Below are 27,331 nucleotides of genomic sequence, written 5' to 3' on the forward strand. Positions count from 1 at the left end.
ATTGTACATAACGTGATGACGTTATTTTGTTACGACAGGACTACGTTCAGGCTAGTAGCCAATAGCTTTGGTCTAGGAATTTTGATCTGAGCATGCATGGCACTTTGTCCATCGGAGTAGGCTACACATGATCGGAGTATGTCCGATCGGAGCATTTTGTCTGAAAATTTTACCGGCAAGTTGGAAAAGTTGGTCCGTCGGATATTCCGACGGAAACAGTCCGATGGAGACCACACACAGTCGGAATATCCGACAAAACGGTCCGATAGGAAACATTCCGTCGGAATCTCTGACCGTGTGTACAAGGGCTTACACGCACCCACGATTTCCTCCTGATTTTAAGAGGGAAAAGGTGCATGTTATATGCCAATAAATACGGTAATTTAAAGGAAATATGTTGGGATTTTTCTAAAGCTGAATACCGCCATTGCCTGCAAAGTAAACACTGTTCTTCTTGCCCGCATGGCCAAGAGCAGAGAAAGATCTTCAGCATCCGCCACACTTCCAGATGTGTTGGTCGCCTGGTCTCCCACTGCTTTCAGTGGTTCCTTCCAGCAGCCTCTGTGTCCTGCATTGACATAGGGGTCAGCAGTTGAAACCACACAGCAGCAGGTGACACCAGCATCTCATATGTGTGGAATGTGAAAGACTTTTCAGCAATGCTATTCCCCTTAAGTCAGAGGATTTTGGTGGCATAGACAGCAGGATAGGTCAGCATAAGGTAAGAAATGTTCTGCGTTCAGCTCATTGTGTGCTACTAGTTACCGTACTAAAACAAATACAGTTTTATTGAGTTTATTTTCAAACGTGATCTTAAATTGCAATGGTAAAAAAGACAAAATCTCTATTCATCATTCACTTCTGTACAGGTGAACCTCCAGCTACAGGAACTGGTACAATATCCCTCTATCTCTCTGATGTAAACGACAACACACCGGAGCTGACTACACCCTACATGTATAGATGTGATCATCAACTTGACGTTCCTTTCACGGTTGAGGCTACAGACAAAGATATAGACCCGTTTGCTGGGCCGTTTAAGTTTGATCTGGCTGACCATTCCAAAAGTATGACTCAAACGTGGCAAGTCAAGCAACTCTCTGGTTAGTATATTTATTTATAGTGCACCAAGAAATCCCATGACGCACGCACAAACAATTTTTTATGACCAAACTTTCTAGTCTGAAGTTTTACATAAACACAATAGACACAAGTTTAGGTGGAAAAAACAAACTTGTCAGAACATTTTTGCGTTGTGGTTTAGTATGTAGTTAGTGGTGGGAACAAACTCAACTCCTCTTTTCCACCTACATTTAGATCGGCCCTTGCACTAAATGGTGGTTTTCAAATCTAAAGATGATCGCAAATGGTGCAATTCCACAACCCCTTTTAGGAATACCAAGAACTATGTGGTGTCATGGCCTGCAGTACGTAGTTATTGGTAAATATAATTGTAAATAGAGATTGTATGACCAAGTTGTAAAATATGCCATTAGGTAGAACTGTATAATAACACACACCTACAAAATTTGCAAAAAGGCAAGACAGGAGCAGCCATCTGCTTGTGCCTATTTTCCTCAGCAAGCTCCTGAATGCACAGTAAAACTAATCCAGGTAGCCGTGTAGTTGCCAAACACTTTACAGTGCGGGTGTCAGAAACCATGAATCAGGCTGAGACAGAAGTACAGTTAAATCACACTTGTTTAATAATAAAAGTAAAAATAAACAAAATGTAGTCAAAACATAGCCATAACTGGAACGGATAGTCAGCCAAGCCAGAAGTCAGGGTTCAATGTAGTGGAGCGGCAAGTAGGATCTGGAGTCAGAAGGGATGTAAGCAAAGCAAGTCTTGAACAGGATCGCAGGAGAACGTTTCTGTGATGTTGACCAAGGCAAAGGCAGAGCTCCTATGGACTGGATGGCTTAAGTAGGCAGGACTGACGAGCAGGATCATCAACAGAGTAAATGTGGAGAGAGATGGGAGCTGGCAATTAGCCAACAGCTGAGCGGCCAGCTCAGAGAAGGAAGGGTTGAGCAGAGCCCTGACAGCGGGTCACCACAGTCCCCTCCGTTATGTGGATCCTGTACTCTCCCACTCTTACCAGGAGCCTGGGGCAACATTAACCAGCTTCAGGATACCAAGTGAAATGAGACCAAGTAACATTCCTCAATATCCTTTGCAGTGAATGAAGCCGACAGTGATGATGATTTCATCACTTTCAGTCTCTCTCTCTTTGATGCAGCCAGAGAAACATTTAAAACAAGCACAATCTGTGCGTGGTTAGTTGCTTTGTAGGGCAGGGGAGACATTGAGGTCAGATAGACCCCTAACATACCTAAAAAGAAGACCCTGTCTCCTGTCCAATGCTGTGACAAGGGGGTTTTGTTAAATAAAAAGAAAAGTTAAAAAACATAATCAATAAAATATATTTTCCCTTGCACTCACCTGAAAATGCACACACAGGAGATATGTAACTTGGGATTGCACCACGTGAGATATTTCTGTGAACGCCAGAGTGAGAGTAATAATTCTATACCATAATTCAAGGTTTACTTGTTAAGCGGTGTCTATGGAGCTTTTGGAGTACCATATTTTTTTAGGTATCATAAGCGCACACAATTTTAAGACTAGACATGTTTGGTATCCATTTACTTGGGACAAACTCATCTTTTATATTCAAGCCAAAAATTGGGTAATATATTGTCCGTGCTTGCACTAAAATTAATTTTGTATATTTTTTCCCCCAAAGTGTGTTTGATAAAGAGATGCGCAAATATTGTGTGACATAAAAAATTGCAATTACTATCTTTTTATTCAGTTATTTTACATAAATGAATAAGAAGCTGACCATTGTCAAGTACCCTTGTCAGAGGTAAATGGTTTGCCCCAACCCTCTAACTGCTGCTGTGTCTGGACAGCTTGGTCTGTTAAAGAAAGATGAAAGAACAGACTCGCTGGCTGGATTACCAGGTGAAAATAAAAGGGGCGGGGGGAGAAAACCAATGCAGCCACCACATCTAAGAATTGGTAAGCTGCAATAGAACACATTTTAGTTTTTGGGCTTAATACAACTTTCACCTCCTTTTCTGGAGATATAACAGGAAGTTCAAGGAAATCTCTTTAAATTGAACTAAAGTACCAGTCAGGCTCCTCCTTGCAGAAGAGAAATGCAATGTCTCTTTTGCAATGAATCACATACATGTGCCTGTTCACAGCATTCTCCGCAATGTAAACAGAGCTGCTCATATGCAGCTCAGCTTACAGCTTTGGCCCAATCCCTGTGTGGGGAAGTGTTCTTGAAGACGGATGAAAACCAGATGAGGATGGTAGTGTCTTAGAAAAAAAAATACATTTTTATGCAATCCAAAGAAAAAAAACTAAAATTTTTTTCTACTTTGATCAGTTAGAAAAAGACGATTCTAATCCACAACCCTTAGCATCACTGAAGTTAAAAACCGGGTTACCCAGGCCATGATTCATAGTAAAATTGAAGCAATTATTTTAGATAGACTCCCGCTCCATTGTAAGATCTGGCAACCATGGGTAGACCACTTTTTACCCCCAAATTTTGACCCCCAGCTTTTAGTACTGTAACCCGTATAGTAATCTCTGATCCCTTACCGTGACCCGTGGGGGCCTCGGGCTGTCCGCCGCTCTTTGTCTGTCCTTTTCTGTCCTGTTTCTCCCCTGTGCTCTCTTGCATTTTTTCTATATCTCTCCTGTACTTACCCCTGTTCTCTTTTCTGTTCTTCTCTTTCTCTATGGCTGGTTGACCTTACCAGTCTTTTTGTGTTTTCTTTTATGATTACACTGTGGTAGGGTATTTCTATATGGTAAGATTCCTGCTCCCCAGTTTTGGGGGTGATTAACCCTACTTGGGGACCTCCTGCTAGTGGGATCCCCATTAAGGTTTACCCTGGATCCAATGTGACTATTTCTAGCCAAAACGTTCGGATGGGGTTCTAATGGATCCTAGGTGTTTATATTCGGTAATTATGACTCAATTGTTAACCTTGTACTGTAAGTGTTGCCTGCATCTTGATGTTATAGTACCTCTTTACTATGCGACCTTCTGTACTTGTGTACTGTTATCCTCCCTTTTTTTTTTATGTTAATAAAATATTTGAAATGGAAAAAGACGATTCTGTAGATAAAAAGTATACGTTTTATTCTAAAATTGGTTTTGTTGAAAAAAAAAAAAAAGACATTTATAAAAGTCTAGTACACAGCATTGCATATTATTATTATATATATATATATATATATATATATATATATATATATATATATATATATATATATATATATATATATATATATATATATATATATATATATATATATATATATATATATATATATATATATATTTTTTTTTTTTTTTTTTTTTGTTTTTTTGTTTTTTTCAGTGTGGCATCTTTTTCTTTTTTAATGTGACCTGAACAAATGCAAAAAAAAATGTAAAGTTTGAATATTAACAACCACCATAGAGTTAAAAAATTTGTTTCAATGTGTTTTTAAATATGTATTAATAAATGAGAGTAAAACAACCCAGATTCTAGCATGCTTCAAGTATTGCTCTTCTCAAAATTCCTTAGAGCTACTCTCTACATCAGGGATATGCAATTAGCGGACCTCCAGCTGTTGCAGAACTACAAGTCCCATGAGGCATAGCAAGACTCTGACAGCCACAAGCATGACACCCAGAGGCAGAGGCATGATGGGACTTGTAGTTTTGCAACAGCTGGAGGTCTGTTAATTACATATCCCTGATCTACATGTTTCACCCTCTAGGCATCTTCAGGAGATATTATGTAGCTTCAGAGTACAGTGTACAAAAACAATAAAAAGGATAATATTAACTCTACCAACACAAAACAAAAAACAAAAAATCACCAGAAAATTTATAGCTAAAGGAAGAAGGAGAATAAGGAGTTAAATAGCAATATATTTTATTAAAAAAGAAAAAAGTGCATTAGGCAAAACTTTATCCATAAACACTTAATAAATGATGTTCTTCTTTTAATAGGCCACATATATGCATTCCCATGTAAACCTTTGTGCTGAAAGCATGCTTCTAGCACCGATGCCCATGGGTACTGGAAAGCTCCCAATGCACACTTGCTATTGGGAGCTTTCCAAGCATGTGACCACTGACTGCCAATGACATCAGTCACATGATTGGAATGCTGGCCTCCCAGCATTTATCACATCTTCTTTAAGGGCTGGGAGGTGGCAACGAGAGCGGTTTAGGAAACCCGACTATAAAGTGTTTGGATAATGGAAAGGTTGGTTTAGCATCGCTCCCGTTTTTAGATATAAATTGGTAGTGGCTAGCTTTGTTCAGATCTACTGTTGCCCAGTGTGTGTCTCTTCATTGGGAAAAGGGCATACAATAATGTATAATTGTCACATCTGTTTATTTTGCAGATAATACTGCCGAAATCGTAATGCTGAAAAGCCTTTCAAAGGGCAACTATACTATTCCCTTTGACATTTACGACAGGCAGGGCACTTACAAAACCCAAAACCTAAATATCAGAGTGTGCTCCTGCCCAGACCAGATAAACTGTGAGAAGATGGCACCAGCGTCGTATCAGCTGGGAGGTGGGGCGATCGGAGCCATCTTTGTTGCTCTGCTCCTGTTCTTGTGTAAGTATGATGAAGGTTTGTGTCTTGGAGATTGTTGACCGCTCGGGTGTTTATCTTCTGACTCTCTCTTCTTGTTTTCTTTGCTAGTGGCACTATGTTTGCTCATGTGCTTCCTCTGTGGCTCTGCGAAGAAGAAGCACATGTTACCAAATGATGAAGGAAATCAAACTCTTATCAAGTATAATGAGGAGGGTGGAAGTGTACTATCTCAGGTAAGTCATAGTTTATAGGCTATTAAACCAAAGCACAAAGGTATCAAGAGACAAGGGTAACAGTAGCTATTCCAATGATCAAAAGTACCGTGGTTGGGTTATCATAGAATTCTATTCGTCAAAATAGGTCAAATCTAAAATTCTTCCAGATGAATCTGGTTTTGTGCGTGTTCTTTGAATCTGGAGGGTTTATACATCCTTTTTTATTCTGAAAGAATTTTTGCTATACAATAAATATAACTAATAAAATAGACCTATGATAAACCAACCGCAGTACTTTTTATCATTGGAATAGCTACCGTCTTACCCTTGTCTCTTGATACAAGGGTCCTTCCTTTGCATTCGATTTTAGGCCTCCTTCTCATCTTGGAATAGTGGAAATGTGAGCAGAAATTTGTGGTTGTGCTCACGTTTTCGTGAGCTAAAATACGTGACGTGCTTGCAGTGCTACTATTTTTTAATGGCACCCCAAACACCGGTGTCAGTCCAGCATTTTCTGCTTTGCAAAATGTGAGAAAAATGTGCTTGGCTCAGTGCCAAAATCTGGTACTTGAGCCAATGGACCGTTGAGTGAAAAAACTTGTCTAAAGGCATGTGGCTACGCTGAGATGTCAACGTTGCCTAAAGCCTCGTACACATGATTGGATTTTCCGCCGGGAATTGTGTGATGACAGACTTTTGGCCTAAAAGCCGACCGTTTTTATGCCCCATCGGACAATTGTTGTCGATTTTTTCCGTGGACAAAATGTTGGATGGCAGGCTTATAAAGTACCAACACGCATGCTCGGAATCGATGCTCACCAAACACAACATTAGCAGAAGGCGCCCAAAGGGTGGCACGAAAGAGCTGAAAAGCCATGTAGTACGTCACTATGCTCGTGTTTGTTGGCCGACAATTGTGTGCCGTTAGCCATGAACTTGTCTTGCATACAAACGCCCTTCGGACAAAAGCCTGACAATTTGTCTGCGGAAAATCCGATCATGCGTACGAGGCTTAAGAGTAGTTGCAGAGACTTTGTGATTGTGGGGAAGGACTACACAATCAATGAGAGGGGATGGACTGCATCTTGCATAGATTTTACACGTCTCTACACATCACAAAATAATGCAGCTCCGATTGACTGTACATTTTCCAACTCTTCACACACAGCTCTATTATGATAAAAAAATTACCTTGAATTCAAAAAACCTGGAGGGAAGAAAAGATTCTGTTGTCTGTGACAGCTAATCATTTTCTAATGAATATCAGCTGCAGTCTGGGTGCTTCAGGCAACACAGACTCATTCCTCCAGCACCCCCCCCCCCCCCCACAATTCTTTGCTTATGCCTAGTCTCCATCTTCTGTGTAATTAATGATGTACTGAACGTGTTCTTTATTTTTAACTGAGTTTCTCTTTAATGCAACAGGCCAGCCCAGTTACCCTGATTGCTGCTGGAAATGGTACCATGGATTACGGCATAAAGGTAAATGTATCTCTCCTTGCTGAAATTTATCTTAAAAACAAAAAACAGAAGAGGGTGTTCTAGTGCAAACCTCAGGAGCCGACAGCAGCCAATCAGAAATCTAAAGTGACTCAACTACTGTAAAGAGAGATGATTGACAAGTTACTGCATAGTGCAATGCACGATTAAAGAGCACCAATCAGCCATGGCATCTGTAATTAACAGAATTTCCACTCCAAAATTGTTTTAATAGTGTAGCTTTACCTCCTAAGACATTTATTTCTTAACCACTTGCTTACTGGGCACTTAAACCCCCTCCCCCTCCTGCCCAGATCAATTTTAAGCTTTCAGCGCTGACGCATTTTGAATGGCAATTGTGCGGTCATACAACACTGTACCCAAATGAAATTTTTATCATTGTTTTCCACAAATAGAGCTTTCTTTTGGTGGTATTTAATCACAGGTGGGATTTTTATTTTTTGCTAAACAAAAAAAAAATGGAGAATTAAAAAAAAAAAAAATCATGTTATAGTTTGTAATAACATTTAGCAAACAGGTAATTTTTCTTCTTCATTGACATGTGCTGATGAGGTTGCACTGGTGGGCACTGATGGAGACAGATATGGCGGTACTAATGGGCACTGGTAGGTGACACTGATGGGCAACACTGTTGATGAGGCACTGGTAGGTGGCACAGATGATCTGGCGGAAGCTCTACTTTATCGGGACCGATATCCCTCTGAGAGCAGCCGGTGATCGGCGCTTTTTTTTTTCTCCTTGAGCTGCCAGCTGATTATCGGCTCTGTTTACATCACATGATCAGCTGTCATTGGCTGACAGCTGATCATGTGATAAGGGGTCGGGATCGACCCCTTACCCCGATCTGTGATCAGCCGAGTGTCATAGACTCGCTGATCACAGAGAGTGCTGTGCAGGCCACTTGGTCACGGGAGGACGTCTATTGACGTCGTCCCGGTAAAGTAGGTCCGTAGCTGTCATTCGGCTATAGCGTGGATCTGAAGCAGTTGATTTGTCTCTATCCCTATCTTTTCCCAGAAGTGCCTGCTATTACTGTTAGTGCAGTTGGCTTACACAAAATATATTTTGTTCCCTAGTTTGTAAAACACAAATTTAGGAGCGCTAATAAAGCGTTATCAATGATTAGGTTGCCTGCAATTTATTTTTCAATGATCTCTTTTTAGCCAGCTTTACAGCCCCAAATTGTCACATTAGCTTAATTTATTAAATCTTTAAAAGTTAATATACAGATAGTCATAGCAGCATGGCTGTTTGGTTATTCATGTTTGAAAATTTTATAAATTAAGCTTTAAGGAAGACCTTTATGCCAGCACCCCTAGTCAATATCAAAGTTTTGTTTATACAGTCATTTAGCTGTATTATCTGACCTTATTAAATCTGAACTTTGGGAAAATAATACTGATTCCTGCTGTGGGGCTTCCCCATGCTGCAAGGATTAAATGTTCAAAAAGCTCCTGCATGCTTCCTCCTAGCTGCATGACCAAAGCAGATTCCCTCCTCTTCCGTTGGTTGCAGGTACTCTAAAACCGTTATCCAGCATTGTAAGTAAGGAACACCAAGGGTCTGCTCACTATGCTTAGAAAAATGGCCATCTTTCTTGATACAGCAATTGATAAAGACAAGAATAATTGCATTTTCTGTTGTCCTAGACCTGGGGTGTCAAACTTAATTTCATCATGCGCCGCATCAGCATTATTGTTGCCCTAAAAAGAGCCAGTTGTATCTGTAAGACTAGATGTCCTCCTCCACTTACATCAGATTTCAAGAGCCACCCCCATCAGAAGTCCAGAGTCGCGAACCCTCCTTTGCATTACAGTGCACCCTCTCACCTTGAGCTGCTGATGGGAAGAAGCTGGAGGCAGTTCTGGGAATTACAACATGTAGGGTCTAGAGGAGGACAGTCTGCTAAATGGTAAGACCAAGAGAGGCAGATATGAGGGGGTGCTACGGCTGCGCAGAGAGTTGAAGGATCTGTAAGAGGTGTTCCCTAGTCCTTTCCGTTGCCACTAACTGAGAAGGGGGGGGGGGGGGGGTGGTGGTTTATTGCAGAGACAAGTCTCTCTGCAGCTTCAAGGAGAAGTACAGGATCTGGTGGAGGAGTAATGTGCTCCTCTTTGCTGCCAACTGCTGAGATGAAGTGAATGTGGAGATGAGAGGAGTGTGGCACATGAAATGGCCTGGAGCACTATATTCGGCCCACGTGCCTTGTGTTTACATGTGCCCTAGACAGAAGCGAGCATTCCTTGTAGTGTGGGAAAGACCCCTTTCACACATGCGGACCATTCAGATCCACCTGTCAGTTTTTTCAGGCGGATCTAAACGGACAACTCTATGGAGCGTCGGATGTCAGCGCTAACATGTCCACTGACATTGGATCTCTTCCCCCCCCGATCCGCAAAATCCAGACGGATGGATGTCCTATTATCCACCCGTCTGGCTGATCGGATGAAAATGGACAGGCGGTCCGTAATCATTCGATCCCCCCAATAGGGGAGAGTGGTCTCTCTGACAGGTTCGTCCCTGCACAGAGTGCAGAGATGGACTTGTCATCTGCCGGCTCAGTGGAGATCAACACAGTGATCCCTGCTAAGCAAAGCGGAGTAGTAAAAACGGACAGCCCCGTGTGAAAGGGGCCCAAGGGTCAAATTTATTTTACAGGAGTTCATTTTTAAATATGTTTAGTTGAAAAACGGACCACCTGGAGTCCACATCTAGGCCAAGTTGGCCAGTTTGTCACCATTACCATAACTACTAGAAACCTGCCATGCACCTATCTTTCTACTGGCTCTATTAGAGGAAACTAAGCATCACAATGGAGCAGATTCTCCTAATGCTTCAATAGCTTGAAACTTGTTGTCCAATAGCATCTGAAGAGCTACAAATGGTCCAGCTGAGATACGCTGTGTTCATCAGATGCTGCTTAAGCTAATGATGATCTTCCAGCTGTCACAGAGCCGCAAGAAGCAGCTTCTCTGTCAAGACAAGGCTTCTACTTCTACAACGGCTGGAAGGCGGCAGGTCACCCTGTGACACATGTAAATATGCATCCAAAGTATACTTGTACTAGTGCTTTCCAATTTAGTGTTCTCCAGTTATGCCTTCTGCGTCTGTATATCTGTCATAGTATGTAATTCCACAACATAAAATGCAGTCATACAGCAAGTTTGGAAGCTGCAAATTTCAAACCTAATATGTCTACATAAAAGCAACCCCTCATTCAAAACTACAAGTATGTGTAACTTTATATAATAATTGGCAACCCTAGACAACACACAGCACAGTTTTGCAGGGTTCCGGACAACTAGAGTTACTTGCTGACCTTATCTGTCTGGGCCACCAGTGTCAGGACAATTCAAATTATGGGGTCACCTTTCCTCAAATCCCCCACAATGAAGAATAAAATGAGTAAATCCGGGTGATGGAGTGAAACCGTCACCATGGCTTTGAGTATCGAAAAAAACAATCAATTTTACCACTAGGTTATTCAAGAGATTCGGTGTAAGTTGCCAGGTGATTTAACCCACAAGTGCCCATATATCACAAAAATGTTGGTTTGGAGTGAGGCTGGTCATTCTAGATAATTAAAACCTTTATTTTATTTTTGTTTTAGGAAAAAGAATCCGTTGGGAGAGTGTCTAATAGCTTTCCTCGGTCACAGTTTCAACAGTGGGAAGGAGTGAGTATTGTTCATAGCAATCTAACAAGACTTCTAATTAAAACACTGCCAGCTAGATTAAGGGGATCTAGTACAGAGTTAAAATGTCTACCTTTTTATTCAGGAGAGAGATAGTGTCGGACGAATGATGCCACGGGCACAGTATCAATCCTGGGAGACTGTGAGTATTAACCTTTTACCTGATATGTTAATTCATACATCTCATACACTGCATACACCAACTCAGCATACGTATGAACTGGTGCGCCTCTCTCCTCTAACGCAAGCCAGTACATTTACCGCCTACTTAGATGTCCACGCAATTTTTAATGCTTTCCTAGTTAAACTATATCTAAATATGTATTAAAAAAAGATTTTGCATTGTTAAAGTGGAAAGCGCTTGGAATGGGTCATATCTTTATTGCGGTTTGTGCCCTTGTTGGGGAGATTCGCTCTCATTGTTCTGATCACCAATGTCCCTGGGAATGAAAGCGAGGGTAGATCTAAAATTGTTGCCACCAGAACAGACATAGGAACCTTCCAATGGGGACACTTGTTCCCTTTACAACTGTAGGAATTGATTTCCATCATTTTTGGAAAGATCTCCTGTTGAGAATCTCCAGGACAGGATGTAAGGGGAAATCTCAGTGAGGTACAGATTGGAAAAAAATTAGAGCAGGTTACTGTATGATTAAGATACTTTTATAAGTAAAAAGTTAAAAGGACACAGGACAGGTTCAGAAGGGATTAAGGCTGGATTCACACCTATGCATTTTTAGTTCTTTTTGCATTTTGCAAATTTGCACTACAGAACGTGTTCCGTAGGAAACCATGTTAAATGGACTGTAGTGAAAATCTGGAAAATGCAAAAATGCACTAAAACTGCATAGGTGTGAATCAGGCCTTAGACATGGAAGTTTTCAGCACATTTACAAAATGTAATCATTTGTTTTTGAATAAATTACTCTATTAGCTTCACCATGGCTGACAGCAGCAGTCGTCATGGAGCTCAGCTGTATGCTTCAGTTTGTGAATAAATAGAATCCTCTGTATAGAGCGCTTCCTGTTCAATCATCTGCAGTGCAGCTGAGGCTGCAGAGAATTAGAATAAGGATTCTATGTCCTCAGACCCTTTCTCTGTCTCAAAAAAGGAGGCATTAAGGAATCGGGTAAAATAAACAAACATATACAAAAAAAAAAATCTGATTCACATGGGGCATACTCAGGGCTTTTTTTCTCAGAGAATAGGTGCAGGAACTCCGACCTTCACCCTTCGTTTCTGCTCCCTACCTGTACCTAAGCTCTATTCCTTGGTTCCACCTTCTACTACCACCCATTTTAGAAAATACAGAACCAAGTATAATTTTTGCTACTAAGTGATATGCTGGGAATTCATTGATAACAATGAGACAGTAAAATAGATCCCATAGAGCAAAAATAGACCTTACCCCAGCAACAGTAGACCCCCCCCAGTAATGATAGACCTCACCCCAGCAAAAATAGAGCCCCGCAACAAAATGCCACTCCAGCAACAATAGAACCCCTTCATCAACAGATGTCCCAGCAGACTGTGTCAATAGACCCCCCCCCCCCTCAGAAACATAAACCCACAGACTAGCAACAATAGATCTCCATGCAAAAATATATCCCCAGTGACAATAGATCCCCAAGCAGCAAGCATCAATAAACCCTCCAGCACACCCCAGCACTCCTTGCATACATTCATTGCTGGAGGTGTCGGAACTGCGTTCCCCCACGTTCCTGCTGAAAAAAAACCCTGGGCATACTACAGCATACACTTATACAAGGCCGTACTTATCTGCATGTGAATGCACAGGTGTTCCATACATTCCCGTGCGGGCATCCCATTGATGTCAATTGGGATGACACAGCTGCTGCTGCCAAATTGATGAGAGTCCATGTGCCTGAAACCATATTGTCTGCCCTATGGGGACATGCACCAACACCCTCACGGATGTCAGATTGGCAACCGTGACTGTTTGAGCAGCCACTGCATCCCAAATTACATGAATGGGACTGCCCACACTGGGATGCACAGACCATCTTTGCATCCCCATGCACATAAACAAGACCCTCCATGCACTTAAATACACCACATGTGAACAAAGGCTTAGTAGAAATTTAGCAGGAATTTTGGAAGTTGTGTTGTCTTTGTTGTGTTTGTGCTAATGACGATTTTAGTGTATTTTTATTGAAAATAGTGATTTCCTAAACATTTGCGCAACTATTGCAAGGCCTAAAGATTGAGTAGCACATTTTTATTCAACAGGTCACGTGCTTTCAGAAAATGTATAGTTTGGGGGATATTTTACAAACATTGAAAACTGTAAGGGAAAAATCATAACACCTAGATTTTTAGACTAAATTGCTGATTTTCAGATTTGAAAAATAGATGAATTGATTCACATACATATTTGTAAATGTGAAATTACATTTTTAGCTTTTATGCTTAGTAGGAATTTTGTAAATTTTTCCGTATTTGTGTCAGCTGATTTTAGTGTATTTTTAGCAAAAATATTGTTTTGAGAAAACATTTGCGCAAATAAACTGGGGCCTAGAAAAAAAGCAGTAGTGGCTTTCTTTTTCATACATCATGGGACACAGAGGCAGGCTAATATTCATTACTACTGGGTTATACTTCATCTCCAAGTGAATGGACACTGGTAGACAAAAGGTCTTTAGACAGGAAGTAATCCCCTATATAACCCCTCCCATACAGCAAGTACTTCAGTTTTTTTTACCAGTGTCTGCAAGGTGGCTGGCACGGTTGTTTGAGCTCTCTGAGCTCCAGGTCTCTAGTCCCATAAACGGTTCTTAAATGGATCAAGGGGTTGACTGATCAGATCCATTTGACACAGGCTCTATACGCTTAGATAAATGGTACCCAAGCCTTGCAGATCCTGCAAGGTTTTGCCTGTAATGCAGCCTCTGGGTACTGGACCCTGCAAAGTCGAATCCTGTACACCACAGCGCTAAGGCATTCCTTACATAATTTTCAGTTTGTGGCTCTACCCTTCGGGCTTGGTACAGCTCCCCGGTTTTCCACAGAGGTCCTAGCACCAGTACTAGATCTTTTAAGGGCCTAACGGATCTTGGTGCTTGGGTATCTGGACAACCTCCTGCTCAGAGATCACTCACTACAGGCTCTAGAACAGAGCATAACATGCATAGTGCGGTATTTGGGAAGCTTAGGCTGGATCCTAAATACTGAAAAGTCAACCTTGAGACCAGCTAAAGTATTTAATAAGTATATAAGTCTAAAGTATTTAGGTCTGATCCTAGATCCTTGCCACCTTTAAGGATCGGTGCCCTGAAGGATCAGGTGCATCAGATAAGGCGCATCAGACAACCCTCCATTGACTACAGATGCCAGTCTCTCAAGCTGGGCCCTCGAGGGGCTCACAGCTCAGGGGAAATGGTCAAGGACAGAACAGATTCTGCCCATCAACGTCCTGGAATTAGTCTAGCCCTATGGTCCTGGACGGTGAAGCTTCAGCATTGTCTTATCAGAGTTCTGTCCGACAATGGCACTGCAGTGGCCTATATAAACCACCAAGGTGGTACCAGGAGTCGTTCAGCTCTGAAGGAGGTGAACGACATACTAGCCTGGGCAGAGGCACATGTGCCGATTTTATCGGCAGTCCATATCCTGGGAGTAGAGAACTGGAAGGTAGTCTATCTCAGCCACCAGCAGATCTGCAAGGGGAATGGTCCCTACACCCAGGGGTGTTCAGGGAAATTTGCCAGCAATGGGGATATCCAGAGGTCAACATATTGGCATCCAGGTTCAACAACCAGCTACAGCAGTTTGTGTCCTGAACAAAGGAACCACTGGCAATCGGAGCAGATGCTCTGGTAGTTCCATGGAGCCAGTACTCCCTGATTTATTCTTTCCCTCAGATTCCTCTCCTTCTACATTTTTTATGCAGGATTCGGAGAGAGGGGATTCTGGTGGCACCAGCCTGGCCCAGAAGGCCCTGGTTCCCAGAGATTGTGAGACTGACAATAGACGGGCCATGGACGATTCCATGTCACCCCGATCTATAGTCTCAAGGTCCTATATTCCACCCCAATTTACAGTCTCTAAATTTGACAGCATAGCTATTGAAGCCAGGGTGTTAAAGGACCGTGACATCTTGGGACCAGTGGTGTCTACCCTAGTGAATGCTAGAAAAGCTGTTACTAGGAAGATCTATCATAAGGTCTGGAAGACTTGTATTACTTGTTGTGAAGCCAGAAAATGGCATTTTTGGAAATAAATGATTGGGAGAATTCTCTTTTCTACAGTCAGCGGTGGAAAACAGATTGGCTTTGAGTACTATCAGAGGTCAGATTTCGGCCCTGTCAGTATTGTTCCATAGGCCTTTAGCCTCTCATTCGCTGGTCTGAACCTTTATGCAGGGGGCAACTCATTTGTTTCCCCCCATTAGGTCACCTATGTGTCCTTGGGACTTGAATTTGGTGTTGTCTGTGTTACAGAAAAAAACATTTGAACCATTAAACTTGCTGTCATGCAAGCTAGCCTTCCTGATGGCAATCACCTCGGCTAGAAGGGTGTTGGAGTTGGCAAACCTTTTGTGCAGGGAATCATACTTGATCCTTCACCATGACAGGGTTGTCTTACGACCTGTTCCATCCTTTTTGCCAAAGGTGGTGTCAGCCTTTCATTTAATTCATTATTTTGCCTTCTTTTTTTCTCTCAGCCTCATTCGGTGGAAGAGAGATGATTGCATTCCTTGAACGTTGTCCGGGCAGTCAAGGCTTATTTGTCTAGATCTGCGGAGATCCGAGGATCAGACTCCTTTTTTGTTTTACCAAAAGGACCCAAGAAGGGGCAGGCAGCTTCCAAGGCTTCCATTGCCAATTGGGTCAGTCAATTGGTCATTCAGACCTATGGTCTGAAACGTAAAGTTCCTCCCTTTAGGGTGAGAGCTCATTCTACCAGGGGTGTGGTTACCTTCTGGGCTTTTTGCCATCAGGTATCTGTGGCTCAGATTTGTAAGGCTGCTACATGGTCTTCAGTGCATACGCTAACAAAATTATATCAAGTGGATGTTCGAGCAGCCGAGGATTCGGCTTTCAGCCGCAGTGTACTGTGGGCTGCCGTATAAGGTCTAATGGCTATTGTTTGGCAGGGTGTCTCCCTCCCCTCAAGGCTATTGCTCTGGGATGTCCCAGTAGGTAATGAATATTAGCCTAACTCGGTGTCCCATGATGTATGAAAAAGAAAATAGGATTTTTTTTTCATCATACTTACCTGTAAAATCCTTTTCTTTGAGTACATCATGGGACACAGAGGTCCCTCCCCTCTTTTTTTGAAAATTCAGTGCTTGCTACAAAACTAAAGTACTTCCTGTATGGGAGGAGTTAAATAGGTGATCACTTCCCATCTAAAGATCTTTGGTCTACCAGTGTCCATTTACCTTCAGATGAAGTATAATCAAGTAGGTAATGAATATTAGCCTAATTCTGTGCCCCAAGATGTACTCAAAGAAGAGGATTTTACAGGTATGATGAAAAAAATCCTATCTTTTATTCTACTGGTCCTATAATTTTACATAATGTATTTTTTTTTTTTTTTGGTGGGGGTCTTTACAAACTCTGAAAGTTGTAAGTGAAATACAAAAACAATGGGAGAAATGGCACAAATGGTCTGGCCACCTGATTTTAAAAGTGAAGTGCAGGGCCTGATGGGAAAAGGGTTAATGAAAGCTGTAAACTTAAAAATATTAAAAAGTACTTTTCAAAATAACATTATCATGTTAAACCTTCTATGAGATTTTAGTGGTTGAGTTTACCATATACCTGAAGGAAACGTAATCTAATGAGAGATTTTGTTAACAGGATGGTGTTGGTGTGGGGTTGGGAGCAGGAGCTGGAGCTGGAGCAGGCGCAGGAGCAGGAGGAAGGCGAATCGTACAAAATGGAACATGGACACAGGTAAGGGACTGTTATGCGGCTGTACTTGTTCTAGCTTTTTAGGGCAGCTAGAAAATATTGTTCAAATTGTGAATTTACCATTCAGACCAGATAAACCACACGACTCTTCATTGGTGAATAGAATTTAGCATGCAATACTAAAATGCTTATCGGTGCTAATGTCTTCTACTCACTAGAGGTCTTTATAAAAAAGGAAGTTGGGTTCTTTAGCTTGCTCTCTTCTTGAAAACAAGAAGTTTGCGTTGCTCGCAATCAGTCATCAGATTCATGCTTTTGTATGCCAACTGGCATTTGAACTTTGCTCTGGAGACCATTCTAATTTAAGACACAAAAATCTCCACTGTTCATTAAATAAATTATAATCAAGTCTAACTGCGCATATACAGTTATCAGGGAGGGTGCTAATGAGCATTATACTTGTCTTGGTAATCTTAGTCTGAGAAAGGCAGAGCACAAAAAGTACCCATATGCTTAATAAAAGGTATTCTCTAATTTTTCTCTTATTCCATGATTATTTCAGGAAACCTAGCTGGCATTGATGACCTTTTAAAAAGTGTTTAGATGCCTGCTGTCTGACTTCAGTGTTTTCTGGGACACTGACTTAGAACAAGCATGTTGATAATAAAGCCAGGAACTGATCTGCTCATTCTGTTCTGGGTTCAGTGACAAGTGTTGAAGCCATTGGATCAACATTTTTAGAAGTCACTATTGGCCACATTATTCATCTCGGTACAAGTTTCTTTCAATGAATTAGTCACACGAAGGAACAATGGTGTGGAAATCAAAACATTTTTGTCACAGACCATAATTAAAGAGAGCAGGTGCAAAAAACCAGCATGAGCATGGTAAGGCTCCGTGCACATACTGTATATGCGAATAGGATGCGTTTTGAACCACATCCGATTTGCATAACATGTGAAGCGCCAGCCTTCTTAAGTCAGCCGGGGTCGGCCGCGGTACAGTTTTAAAAACAGCCCTGTGCGTTTTTTAGTCCGATTCAGGTGCAATTTCAGGTAAGAATATGCAACTGAACTGGTGAACAGAACCGTACCGGACTCCCACGTTGAAACCGCGGCCACATATATGTGAACCCAGCTTAAGGATCTATCCACACCAGGCAGAAATGGCACGCTTGTAATATATTATTTTTTCCAGCCTTTTTTCCCCAACATGCTTCTTCAAATATGCCTCCAAATGCTCCAATGTGCATGGAAACACTGGCTCAACAGAATGACTTTGACAAACTGATGGAAAAAATGTCAAACGCTTATAAAAACAGCATTTTTCATGCCCACTGTGCATGAGGCCTAAAGCTACATTCACATGGACATCTAAAAATTTCAGCATTTAGAATACGGTACTTTTTTTTAAGCAGCTAGACTCACAATGCAAAGTAGAGGTGCACTAATTGGAAGTTTTGGTGCCGAAACCGAAAACTTAGGATGCTCTTGGATGAAACCGAAATTATATTATATATATAATTTTATATATATATCTCAATAAATGTATAAATTATTGTATTATATTCGACTTTAAATTCATGATAATATCATGAATTTGAATGAATCTATTGCTGGCCATTATTGGAAGCACAAGAGAAGCTCAAGGAAAATGCATCCCTTTTCTATGTATGTCTTCTTACCGGTCTGTTGTGCTTCCGTTGTGGCGTTAATTCTGCTTGCTGCATTTTTGGTCAGCTAAAAAAAAAAAAAAATCCCTCCCCATTAAAATGCATTAAAAACACAGCAAGAAAGCAATCGAGAGCACTTGTTACATTTTTGATGCGCTTTTTGAGTCGCACTACTATCTATAAAAAGCACACACCAAAATGCCGAAAGCCCCATTTTCGGCTGATATGTTTCGGCAGCTGAAATTTGGGTGCATCTCTAATGCAAAGTAATTATGTTATTTATGCATAATAATTAGCAGCATTTAGTTGCAGACAGTTTAGCTGCTGCGGGGTCGACTATCTGCATGCCGCTGCTATCGTTCGCAGCGGCATGCTCAGTGCGCCCGTACGCTGTAGACAGCGGTGCTGTGTTTTTGCAAATATCTCCTAAACCATGTAGGTTTAGGAGATGTTTCTTGGACCTAACAGGTAAGCCTTAATCTAGGCTTACCTGTAGGTCAAAGTGGTCTGTAAGGGTTTACAGCCACTTTAAGTCTGCCTAGATACAATAACACAGACTTGCAGATCAGAATTTTGTAGGTAGAGCTGAACTTTAGCAATCCCTAGATAGAAAATGTGAAAGCCTGTGTAGAGAGCTGTGACAGGGGAGGGGGAAACAATAAAAAAGCTTTTAAAAGCCTCTGTGCACAAGTACTGTTAGATAGGAGAGCAAGAGGAATAAGCAAGGGTCACCAAGTACATCATAGAGGCAATGATAAGTTGCTGGTCCTTGGGGTATAGGTTGCTGCAAATTAAGGGTTTGAAGTTTAACAAGAGCGTTTTATGAAGTTTTAGCTGTTCGTACTATTATAGGAAAGTCGGAATCCAGGCCAAACACATGGATAGGAAGCTGTTTATTGATTACATTGCACAGATAATATAATGATGGTTGTACTTTTCAGCACAGTCAAGGAAACCAAGGAGCCTTGGACACCAGCTACACATCAGTGAGTATCAAACTTTCAGCAAAATATATGCTATTGCTTGTGTAATACAGACTTTACCATATCAACTAAAGAACTGCCAAAGCGCCGGAAAAAAAAAATCCCATGCTGAATATTTTATATATATATATATATACACACAAACACACACACACACATATACATATATATATATATATATATATAGTGCCTTGCGAAAGTATTCGGCCCCCTTGAACTTTTCAACCTTTTGCCACATTTCAGGCTTCAAACATAAAGATATAACATTTTTATTTTTTGTGAAGAAACACCAACAAGTGGGACACAATTGTGAAGTGGAACGAAATCTATTGGATTTTTGAAACTTTAACTAATAAAAAAAATGAAAAGTGGGGCGTGCAAAATTATTCGGCCCCCTTGCGTTAATACTTTGTAGAGCCACCTTTTGCTGCGATTACAGCTGCAAGTCGCTTGGGGTATGTCTCTATCAGTTTTGCACATCGAGAGACTGAAATTCTTGCCCATTCTTCCTTGTAAAACAGCTCGAGCTCAGTGAGGTTGGATGGAGAGCGTTTGTGAACAGCAGTTTTCAGCTCTTTCCACAGATTCTCGATTGGATTCAGGTCTGGACTTTGACTTGGCCATTCTAACACCTGGATACGTTTATTTGTGAACCATTCCTTTGTAGATTTTGCTGTATGTTTGGGATCATTGTCTTGTTGGAAGATAAATCTCCGTCCCAGTTTCAGGTCTTTTGCAGACCCCAACAGGTTTTCATCCAGAATGGTCCTGTATTTGGCTGCATCCATCTTCCCCTCAATTTTAACCATCTTCCCTGTCCCTGCTGAAGAAAAGCAGGCCCAAACCATGATGCTGCCACCACCATGTTTGACAGTGGGGATGGTGTGTTGAGGGTGACGAGCTGTGTTGCTTTTACGCCAAACATATCATTTGCATTGTGGGCAAAAAGTTCGATTTTGGTTTCATCTGACCAGAGCACCTTCTTCCACATTCTTGGTGTGTCTCCCAGGTGGCTTGTGGCAAACTTTAGACGAGACTTTTTATGGATATCTTTGAGAAATGGCTTTCTTCTTGCCACTCTTCCATAAAGGCCAGATTTGTGCAGTGTACGACTGATTGTTGTCCTATGGACAGACTCTCCCACCTCAGCTGTAGTTCTCTGCAGTTCATCCAGAGTGATCATGGGCCTCTTGGCTGCATCTCTGATCAGTCTTCTCCTTGTCTGAGCTGAAAGTTTAGAGGGACGGCCAGGTCTTGGTAGATTTGCAGTGGTCTGATACTCCTTCCATTTCAAAATGATCGCTTGCACAGTGCTCCTTGGGATGTTTAAAGCTTGGGAAATCTTTTTGTATCCAAATCCGGCTTTAAACTTCTCCACAACAGTATTACGGACCTGCCTGGTGTGTTCCTTGGTCTTCATGATGCTCTCTGCGCTTTCAACAGAACCCTGAGACTATCACAGAGCAGGTGCATTTATACAGAGACTTGATTACACACAGGTGGATTCTATTTATCACCATCAGTCATTTAGGACAACATTGGATCATTCAGAGATCCTCGCTGAACTTCTGGAGTGAGTTTGCTGCACTGAAAGTAAAGGGGCCAAATAATTTTGCACGCACCACTTTTCAGTTTTTTATTTGCTAAAAAAGTTTAAAATATCCAACAGATTTCATTCCACTTCACAATTGTGTCCCACTTGTTGGTGATTCTTCACAAAAAATTTAAATTTTATATCTTTATGTTTGAAGCCTGAAATGTGGCAAAAGGTTGAAAAGTTCAAGGGGGCCGAATACTTTCGCAAGGCACTGTGTATATATGTGTGTGTGTGTGTATATATATATATACATACATACACAAAATGTCACCCATATAGAGATATTAGACCTTGCTGGAGCATTTTCTATTCTTTACCACCATGTGTTGGTTAAATGGCATCAGAAACTCACCATGAGGTTGAGGGTCTTGGTGTTCACTCACGTGCCACATCGCATGTTTTAAAGTGGATATAATAAACCCAATTCATGAAATGTGAGCTGGCCACATATATCTGTACTGTTTTTTGTTTTTAATCTCTTTTCAAAGCACTGAGTCCTGTGTGTTTGTGCTGCTCCAAAGCTCTGTTATCAGCCTGATAACTTTTAAGAAGTTCTCCAACACAGGAGATAAAAGCAGCCTGAAGTTTGTGTTGTGGGAGGTTGCTATAAATAGATTAGCAGAGAGCTGCTCCATTCAGAGCTGATCTGACATGGAGACCAGTGAGGGGAAGACGGCCATGACACTACAGGGCAGAAGGGACGTCATAACGTCCCTTCCGCCCATAGCTTTTAAAGGGGCATTTTTTTTGTAAAAATGTTTTTTAAATGACAATTTTTTATTTTTTTATTTTTTTTTGCATTCTAGTGTAAACATAAGACGTGAGGTCTTTTTGACTCCAGATCTCATATTTAAGAGGTCCTGTCATGCTTTTTTTCTGTTACAAGGCATGTTTACATGCCTTGTAATAGGAATAAAAGTGACAGATTTTATTTTATTTTTTTAAAACATTGTAAAAATAAAAGCTAAAATAAATAAGAAATTTTTTTTTTTTTTTTAAACGCGCCCGTCCTGCTGAGCTTGTGTGCAGAATCGAACACCTACGTGATTAGCTCCCGCATATGAAAACTGTGTTCAAACCACACATGTGAGGTATCGCCGCAATCGGTAGAGCGAGAGCAATAATACTAGCCCTAGAACTTCTCTGTAATGCAAAACATGCAACCGATAGAATTTTTTAAATGTCGCCTATGGAGATTTTTTAAGGGTAAAAGTTTGTCGCCATTCAACGAGCGTGACATGTTGGGGATGAATTTACTCGGCGTAACATTATCTTTCACAATATAAAAAAAAATTGGGCTAACTTTACTGTTGTCTTATTTTTTTAATTCAAAAAAGTGTATTTTTTTTTAAAGTGCGCTTGTAAGACCGCTGTGCAAATACAGTGTGACAGAAAGCATTGCGACGACAGCCATTTTATTCTCTAGGATGTTAGAAAAAAAATGTATAATGTTTGGGGGTTCCAAGTAATTTTCTAGCCCAAAAAAATAAAAGTTTTTAACTTGTAAACACCACATCTAAAAAAAGAGGCCCAGTCTTAAAGTGGTTAATAATATTATTTATTATTATTATTATTAAAATACACAATATGGGGATATCGCGTGAATAATGAGCATGTAGTTCTTAGCGTTACCACAAGATGTCACAAGAACATAGGAAATTAAAAGCTCTCCTAAGCCTAGAAGCGTACAAAATCAAGATGCCATGGACCAACAACAACTGTTTCACTTAAAGCAACAATAATCGATTTATCCACTTAAACCTGCAGGCCACTCTCTGGTTAAGCTCTTAATCCAGTTGAGCCGCCTTTGGAGGAGCTGTCTGTCCTATTCCTATTTTCTCACAGGGGACACTTAACAAAAATTTAGAATGTACAAATATGTCATGGATAGGTTTTCAGAAGAATATGAGAGCTTTCCAGAACATGGAAGACAGACGCTGACATTGCAGTAAGGCACGGAGAAGCGCGTGTATCGCGTCGGCAGGACAGAAGACCCTCTATTCTTCCAATAGAAGCCCAAAATCAGAGCTTTCCCTTTTAGCTTAAAGGATAAGTTCGCCTCTCTAGAAATAATAAATGCTCTTATTTTTGCAGAAAAAAATGCATTTTTTTTTTCTGCAGCGGCGTGGAAAGCTTTGCACTGCTCCTGCAGACATATCTATCGGCTTCCAGCCAGAACCTCTCTATGAGCTTTCTTTTCTTTCTGTTTGAAAGGTTTGAGCATCTACGTTTTCAGACTTTTTTTTTCTCTTGTATGTATTTACATGCATTTACGCGTATATGTGGTCAGCCAAATGCACGAAAACTTATTCTCGCGTTCCCATTCTGCACAATATGTAAATGGGCATTTGCGCACACTTGTGCGTATTTGCGGGTATTAGGCGTAAATTACCGACCACAAAAGCAGATTTTTCTATTTATTAATTTTTTTTTACTGCAGAACACACGCCGCTTGCTTACGTGCCTGTGTGCATAGGCACATTACAATTAAAGATGAAGTAAACCCTGATGAGTTTACTTCCTCTTTCATTCCCTGCAAAGGTAAAGCATAATGGACTACTAGGCATCGTATAGTAGTCCATTATGTGTCACTTACCTGACACAGGAGCCAGCAAAGTCACCGCTGTCCCCTGTAGTCCGGCGCATCCATCTTCTCGGTGGGTCTCGCTGCTCCGCCGCTGTCATTCAGCGAAGCCGCGATGACGTCACTCCTGCGCATGCGCACGGGAGCCGCCACGCACGGCATCTTGTTGTTGACGGTGCAGCGCTCAGTGCGCATGCGCCGTAGACAGCGGTGCCTGTCTTTCAGCAAATATCTCCTAAACCGGGTAGGTTTAGGAGATATTTCTTGGACCTACATGTAAGCCTTAATCTAGGCTTACCTGTAGGTCAAAGTGTGTTGTAAGGGTTTACAACCACTTTAATGGCCTGTATTTTTAGCTTAGTAAAAAAAAAAAAATAATAAAAAAAAAAAGCTGTACTGAGCTTTTTCAATCTGCAGTGTGCAAGAAGCCTAATACAAGAGCGCTCAACAGCGCCCCCCCACAGCCCATTGAAACTGCAAGTCCATCTGCCACAATAGTTTATTCTTTAACAGGAATCTGTATTAATATTATTTATACAGGATTTATATAGAGGGAGCAGAGGGCCCTGCTCAGAGCTTACAATCTAGAAGGGAGAGTCAAGTGGAACAAAAGGTAATAACTGTGAGCTGATGGAGAAAATGAAAATAGGGTTGTTAGGTGGGAGGTAGGGTAGGCTTCTTCGAAGAGAAGGGTTTTCAGGGATCGTAGGAGATAAGTGGACATATTGGGGTAGGGCATTCCATAGGATGGGAGAGGCTCAAGAAAAGTCCTGGAGGTGAGCATAGAAGGAGGTGACGAGGGAACTGTCTTGAGAGGAACGAAGAGAACGAGTAGGTTCCTATTTAGAGACCAGGCTAGTCTGAGTAGTTGCATGGTACACAGGCAGCACTGTGTTCATTGTTCTATCCAAACCTCACCCCTAAGTCACCCCTGTCCGAAACTTGTGTTGTATACACACACGGTCGGACAAAGTTGTCGGAAAATCCGATCGTACGTAACGCGATGACGTTATTTCGTTACGATGGGACTACGTTCAGGTTAGTAGCCAATAGCTTTGGTCTAGGAATTTGATCTGAGCATGCGTGGCACTTTGTCTGATCGTGTGTAGAGAATTCCGATCAGACAAAGTCAGATCGGATCATGTTGTTGGAAAGTTTAATAGCCCAGCTCTAAAACCTTGTCCGTCAGATATTCCGACAGAAACAGTCCGATGGAGCCCACACACAGTCGGATTATCCGACAACACAGTCCGATCGCACAATGTCTGACCGTGTGTACAAGGACTAAGAGAGCACTCCTACTTATGATAATGATTAATAAGCTGCAAAGCTTGCTATGACAATGTATACAACTTTCAATGACATTACAAGTGGGGACTGACTGTCTGCTCATAATACATTTTAGTTTTTTTTAGCAACATGTGACCCAAAATTGATAAGGTAATTGAATATTTCCTAGTAACAGTCTATAGGACCAGATTTCAATTAGGTCTTCTACTTGGCACTGTTTTTTTTCTTTTGCCTTTGTAGCTGGCTCTTTCCACTTCAAAGTACTTGTGCTGAAATACTCATTACAGTAAAACCTTGGATTGCGAGCATAATTCGAAAACATGCTTGTAATCCAAAGCACTCGTATAACAAAGCGAATTCCCCATAAGAAATAATGGAAACTCAGATGATTTGTTCCACAACCATTTATTCATAGGTCTTTCAGTTTATAGTCCATATAAAAAGATTATAGCAATGTGACCAGGTTGTGTAACCATAAAACTTCAATCCACAAATGGAAGCCTCCACAAGGGGTTTAGAAGCAAAATTCAGCAGGAGCTCCAGAGTATAAAGGAGAAGAGAGGCACCTCTAAGTGTAGCGATATGGTTACATTTAATGAAGGTACAAAGTTTAGCAACTCACATGGTTGATGATTAAAAGAGACACATCTACATTATGTATGCAGGCATCCAGGGTAAAGCAGTCCACATAGACCATCCTCCACACCGCCGGCTCTCACTGCTGTCAGTCTGAAATTGTAACCGGGAAGACTACTCTGCAGTAGAGCGATCTAAAAGTGATGCTCATGGAGCGCAGCGTGGACGGGATGACTTAGATGGTGGTGTGGAGGATGGTCTATGTGGACAGCTTTATCCTGGATGCCTACATACTTAGATGTGCCTGTTTTAATCATCAAAGTATGCAAATATCCGGTGAAAGATGCCCACATAGACCAGGGATATGCAATTAGCGGACCTCCAGCTGCTGCAGAACTACGAGTCCCATGATGCTTAGCAAGACTTACAGCCACAACCATAACACCCAGAGGCAGAAGCATGATGGGACTTGTAGTTTTGCAACAGCTGGAGGTCCACTAATTGCATATCCCTGACATAGACCATCCTCCGCACCGCCATCTACATCATCCCTTCCAGGCTGTGCGCCATAAGAGCTTCAAGCCTCGCTTTTAGAACGCTCTACTGCAGGGAAGTCTTCCCGGTCACGATTGCAGACTGACAGCAGTGAGAGCCTGCAATCCGGAGGATGGTCTATGTCGGGGGTGCCCAACCTTTTGAAGAGCGCGGGCCACTTAAGCGACTTGGTAACCAGTCGCGGGCCACAATGAGTGGAGTGGACATAAGCCCGTTTACATCTGCCGCTCCACAGAGGTGAATGGAGGGTCCGGACTGATTGTGTGAAAGGGGCCTAAGGCTGCTTTCACACTGATGCACTGCAGTTTACCCGCACTGCGGATGCAGCGCTGTGCACCTGTGACTTTCCTGAGTTAGCTGCAGTTTGCCATAGATTTCTATTATATCCTGCAGGTGTGGTGCACTTTATGAAAGTGGTAATAACAGAGCTCTATGGCTGAGTGCAGGTAAACAGCACAGTACCAGCCCAGTAACCACTGCAGAACAAATATGGCCAAATATACACACTGATTTTAGTAATAAACTTACCATTAATAGCAGTATTACATTCAAGTATCGCCAGCTGTTGCTCTCCCAGGCAGCGTGTATTTGGTATCACTCCGCCTGTGATGGGAGGCAGCGCTTTACAGGAAGCATCGGGTTATGCAGCTGTTCTCCGCAGCCACTTGCTTCATCTACTGCCGGCTTCATCTACCACCGGTATAACTCTGATGCTCTGGTATGGAAACCTGCGTTCTGTGCCTGGCAACCCGCTATCCCAGAACAGGAGGTCGCGGGCCACATTAGAGGGCTCCGGGGGCCATATATGGCCAATGGTTGGGCACCCCTGGTCTATGTGGACAGCTTTTCCCCCGGATGCCTGCATACTTAAATGTGCCTGTTTTAATCATCAACCATGTGAGTTGCTAGATGTTGTACCTTCATTAAAGTGGTTGTAAACCCTTACAACACACTTTGACCTACAGGTAAGCCTAGATTAAGGCTTACCTGTAGGTCCAAGAAATATCTCGTAAACCTACACGGTTTAGGAGATATTTACCGAAAGACAGGCACCGCTGTCTACGGCGCATGCGGCGGCTCCTGTGCGCATGCGCAGGAGTGACATCATCACGGCCTCACCGAATGACAGCTGCGGAGCGGCGAGACCCACCGA

The 27,331-nt window shown here is 41.8% G+C and overlaps 1 protein-coding gene and 1 long non-coding RNA gene across 3 annotated transcripts in view; one reads left to right on the forward strand and one right to left on the reverse strand.

Moving 5' to 3' along the window:
- LOC143936004 (cadherin-like protein 26) overlaps positions 1 to 27,331 on the forward strand; it is a 139,827-nt gene that overhangs the window by 99,490 nt on the left and 13,006 nt on the right. The window contains exons 11-18 of one of the 2 annotated variants that reach the window (XM_077460267.1): positions 870 to 1,103; positions 5,432 to 5,653; positions 5,741 to 5,865; positions 7,273 to 7,329; positions 10,958 to 11,023; positions 11,127 to 11,183; positions 16,868 to 16,963; positions 19,540 to 19,579. In XM_077460267.1, the coding sequence (XP_077316393.1) occupies positions 870 to 1,103; positions 5,432 to 5,653; positions 5,741 to 5,865; positions 7,273 to 7,329; positions 10,958 to 11,023; positions 11,127 to 11,183; positions 16,868 to 16,963; positions 19,540 to 19,579 (897 nt within the window). Of the gene's footprint in view, positions 1 to 869; positions 1,104 to 5,431; positions 5,654 to 5,740; positions 5,866 to 7,272; positions 7,330 to 10,957; positions 11,024 to 11,126; positions 11,184 to 16,867; positions 16,964 to 19,534; positions 19,580 to 27,331 lie in introns of both variants that reach the window. The other variant, XM_077460266.1, reaches the window with a different exon arrangement.
- LOC143936005 (uncharacterized) overlaps positions 5,641 to 27,331 on the reverse strand; it is a 356,680-nt gene continuing 334,989 nt past the window's right edge. The window contains exon 4 of the long non-coding RNA XR_013263600.1: positions 5,641 to 5,776. This is a non-coding gene — a long non-coding RNA (uncharacterized LOC143936005). The remainder of the gene's footprint in view (positions 5,777 to 27,331) is intronic.

This window comes from Lithobates pipiens, unplaced genomic scaffold (genome assembly GCF_037356315.1).
Source record: "Lithobates pipiens isolate NorthernLeopardFrog02 unplaced genomic scaffold, aLitPip1_a1.2 Scaffold_28, whole genome shotgun sequence".
Lineage (NCBI taxonomy): Eukaryota > Metazoa > Chordata > Amphibia > Anura > Ranidae > Lithobates > Lithobates pipiens.